General features: G+C 37.7%; 1 protein-coding gene across 1 annotated transcript; it reads left to right on the top strand.

Moving 5' to 3' along the window:
• The first annotated feature begins 3,176 nt into the window (after positions 1-3,176).
• LOC104798888 lies at positions 3,177-3,822 on the top strand. The gene is made up of 2 exons (XM_010521106.1): positions 3,177-3,362; positions 3,442-3,822. Exons 1-2 carry the CDS (start codon positions 3,177-3,179, stop codon positions 3,820-3,822), a joined length of 567 nt encoding a protein of 188 aa, XP_010519408.1.
• Positions 3,823-4,497: the final 675 nt, after the last annotated feature.

The raw sequence follows: 4,497 nt of genomic DNA, 5'->3' as shown, positions 1-4,497 counted from the left end.
AAATTTTTGTTGAGTGATTATGGCTTGTGACGTACATGTTATGTGATGATGTTTCTTAATGGATTTATTGGATCGTTAGAATGAGTTGAACTGTTGATACTAATTAAATTTTGGCATGATGTTCGGAAAGATAGGAGAAGTAAAGAATTGAGTTAGGGACTGTGATGTGACCTCAGACTGTGCTAACAATATTTTTAAAGTGAGTTTTGAGACCATGGTACGGCGGCGATCCGTATATGATGGTATGATAACAACCTGGGCATGGCTGCGATCCATGTGGAGTTATAACCTCGACTACGGCGGCGATCCGTAGAGGGTTATGACTATTAGTTGAGTTTTGAGGCCATGGTACGGCGGCGATCCGTATGTGATGGCATAACGATCCGGACATGGTTGTGATCCATGTGGAGTGGTAACCCCGACTACGGCGGCGATCCGTAAAAGATTATTACTATTGATCGTGTTTTGGTAACCCCGACTACGACGGCGATCCGTAGAGGGTTACAAAGATATTTTTGATTTTGTTTTATAAAAGAGTTTTAAGCTAAGTCTGAAGGGTACTGAATGGTCCTAGAGTTTGGACTCGTTTTAAAGAATCGAACAAAAAAAAGTTAGGAGAAGAACGTGAATCGATAGATTGAGTTTTGTTTGAGTTGAATGTTGATTGAATTTGTTTTCTATTTGATTGTCTATGTTGGGTACGGAGGGGAAGTTTATAGTCTTGCAACCTTACTGAGCTATTCGCGTATCTCACTCCTTCCTTTTTCTCCACAGATGAAAGGTGAAGCAGATTATTTTGGTTGGATTCGGTAGTTTGCCAGAAAGACGAAGATTTAGAATTTCTATTTCCTTTATTCAATTTATTCATGAAATTAATATTCAGACTTAAGTTATTGAAATTCATTGTTTTAGACTTCCGCTATAGAGCCTGATTTTGATGGTTGATTTTAGAATAAATCAGATTTTTTTTTATAATCCAAATGATGATTCAACGATATCCGAAATATCGGATTTTGGGTCGTTACAGGAGCACTTATCAACATGTTTCTTGGTTTTTCAATATAATTTTCAGAAATCGGTGATAACATTCCATTGGAAAAAAGCAAGAAGCTAACCAAGTCTGTACACATCCCGGCTAAGAACCTGTTCACCATTCCCACCGCAAATAGAGCTATTTGATTTAACGCGACATCTCCCCATTTGTCGACCTGTAAATACAAATTAATTCGCATCTTTTATACTATAACGCAAAGAGTTAGAAGATGGAATATTACAAAAATACCTTTAAATGTCGATTTCACTTACATGACATACCCTTAAAAAAAACCTTCAAAAAAAAACTGAAAAAGAATGAAAAGACATCGTTACCCCTTTTAAAAAATACACGTGTCAACATCTGAAGGAGAAAGACCAAAAGTTGGGAAGTTACTAAATTAAAAAAATTTGAAAAACCAAACAGTTTTTTTTTTGCCCCTTTTCGACAGACACTTTCATTTCTTCATAGTTTGTTTCTTCTTCATTTTCTCTTCACTCTGTGATTTTTCTGTACGATCTTTCTGTGCGAGATCGTGTTTGCAAGTAAATTTGCACGAAGAATGGCTTCGTCTTCATCATCTTCGGCCCCCTCTTCGGACCCTACTTGCGAAGACCTCCAGGTATAGTTTTTGAACTCCGCAAAAATCAAATTTTTTAGGGTTTCGGGTACACATTGAGATTCGGTTTTAGATTTTCTATTAAGTTTTCGTTAAGAATAGGGTTTGAAATAAAAATTTGAAAAACTATGGTTTGAATGACAATTTGTCACCGAAATATCGAAATAGGGTTTTCGGATTGGGTGAGAAACAGTGTTTTGTGAAAAAGACGGATAGAAATCGAGTTACGATGATATTGTCGACAGTCGGATGCACTAAAACATAGATTAATGGTCATGCTAGATATTAGTTAAACTGAGCGCACTCGTCAAACAAGTCAAACTATTCGAGTCTAAAAAATGTTCAAACTCGTCAAACAAGTCGGAGTTTGACGAGTTTAACGAGTTTGACGTGTTTGACGAGTTTGATAATGAGTGTTAAATTTGTTTTTGTAGGTACCTTTTGTGTATGATTTTAAGAACATTCATATGGCTCCTAAGATCACGACGAAATGTTATCCATATCAGACTGTTAGATCTCTTAAAAAGGCCTTGACGGATGAAGAATTTACATATTTCAAAAAAGAATCTCAGTTTCGGCATATTTTCCATCTTGGATGTAAGGACACATTGAAGATGGTTCCGGCATTAGTCCTCTTACATTGGGCACTAAAATTGGAAGGAGAAGTGAAACAGCTATGGTTTGTTCTGAATGATCAAGAGGATGTAGAAACTGCACAGAACGAGCAATGTATGATTTTACACTTTACACTTTATTTGAACAGTCCGAGTTAGATTGGTTTGACTCTTTTGGTTGATGAGTTTGATCGGTTTGACTCTTTTGGTTGACGAGTTTGACTAATATATATATAATTGTTCATATGTAGGATATCAGTCTGCGCAAGAATGTGACAATGATCAAGAGGATGTAGAAACTGCACAGAACGAGCAAGGTATGATCTTACACTTTACACTTTATTTGGGCAGTCCGAGTTAGATTGGTTCGGCTCTTTTGATTGATGAGTTTGACCGGTTTGACTCTTTTGGTTGACGAGTTTGACAAGTTTTACCATTTGGGTTGACGAGTTTGATTGATGTTCATATAATTGGCCATATGCTGGAGCTGATGATGAAGAAGATGATAGTGATGCGATTCCCCCTACTCCTAGAGCAGTATCTAATACCCTAGAGCGGAATCTGAGCTGGAATCTTCGGTTTTTGATGATGGAGGGATACCTGCTCAGGAAAAGGAGGATGTAGAGGTCCCTGCTGCTCCCAAGGATCCAGTTCAGAGTAGTAAACGACCGAAGAGGAAAAGAAAGCCAACTCTTAAAAGTCCATATACTATTGTGGGTTCGACTGATCCACCCTCCAAAAAACGACGGGCAAAGAGAGAGACAAGAGGTAGAAAAGGAAAGAAGAACAAAGATCGTGTGTAATCTGCATTGATCCCAGTACAAGAAGGTACATTTGTGCCGATAGAATCCGCATTGGTGCCGATACAATCCGCTGCTGCTCCGGATTATGTTGGATCCCTCGACAGCCTATGGTCTATGACAATGTTGTGCGAGTTGAAAGTTTTATTGAAACAAGCACAAGAAAAGCGAGTGCTCTCTTCAAGTTTATGCAAAAACCGAAACAAGAGAGGTTATGGATGTCGGGGTTGGAATATCTACGAAACCCACAGTTTTGGGAAGACCTTCTACAAGAAGGTGTATGGCTCAATGATCAAGTAAGTGTTTTCACATAAAGTTTATCGAGTTTGACGAGTTTGACGACTGTTTGACCCATTTGACTGTTTGTTTTCACAGCATATCGATGAAGCCATGTATGACATCCGGAAACGTGTACTCCAAACTGAACCGAACAGTAGCAAGTACCTTCTGTGTGATGTGCAGTGTTGTGAATGCTTCAAATGGTGGAAATTGGGGCAGAAAGATCTCGGTCTTCTTGGACAATACATGAGTGGTGAATTACCAATTGACGGTGGTAAAAGAAAATTGGACCAATACAAAGGTTTTATCAGTGTGTTGAACATTCCGTCATTGGTAGATCCTTATGTAAGTGTTCATTGGGTCACTATTAGAGTGGACTACAGGAACACGTCAATTCAAGTGTATGACTGCAATCCGAGAATGAAGGAGGCGACACTTAAAGTGATTCATCACTTATGCAGAAGTATCGATGGCTAGGAAGTGTCGATGTCTACCGAGGAAGGTTGGGATTCTTCTTCGTACTATTTCATTTGTTAAGAACCTCTTTAATTTATTAGTATTTTATTTCTTAAGAACCTCTTTCGTATTAAGTTGTATCTAATCAGGTTTAAAACTTTAGCAAAACATCTTGTTTTATTCATGTTATATTACTGATCATATATAATTCATATGTACTAAATCTATGCATTACGTCAAACTCGTCAAACACGTCAAACTCGTCAAACTCTCTGATTTGGCGAATTTATCAATTGCGAACTACGAAAATGTTAATAAGCACCTCGTGTAACAAATTTGATAAGTAAATAATAATCGCAGCTATCTAAATTTAGTATCTTATTTTGTGTAGCAATGCATGTTCCCCCAAACGAAACCCTAATGTTCTATTACACTTTATGTTACACATTGGTCTAGGGTAGAATTTATCATTTTCCCAAATGCTCTCCTTATAACAAAAACACGCTCAATACGTCATAATAGACCCTGTACACAACTTTGAACCATCGGAATGTCATTTTGACCATAGGTTGACCGCGTTGACTCGTCAAACTCGTCAAACACGTCAAACTCGTCAAACTCTCTGATTTGGCGAATTTATCAATTGCGAACCACGAAAATGTTAATAAGCACCTCGTATAACAAATTTGATAAGTA

This window comes from Tarenaya hassleriana, unplaced genomic scaffold (assembly GCF_000463585.1).
Source record: "Tarenaya hassleriana unplaced genomic scaffold, ASM46358v1 Cleome597, whole genome shotgun sequence".
Classification (NCBI taxonomy): Eukaryota; Viridiplantae; Streptophyta; class Magnoliopsida; order Brassicales; family Cleomaceae; genus Tarenaya; species Tarenaya hassleriana.
The sequence above is the reverse complement of the archived record's forward strand: the minus strand, read 5'-3'. Positions and strand labels throughout refer to the sequence as shown.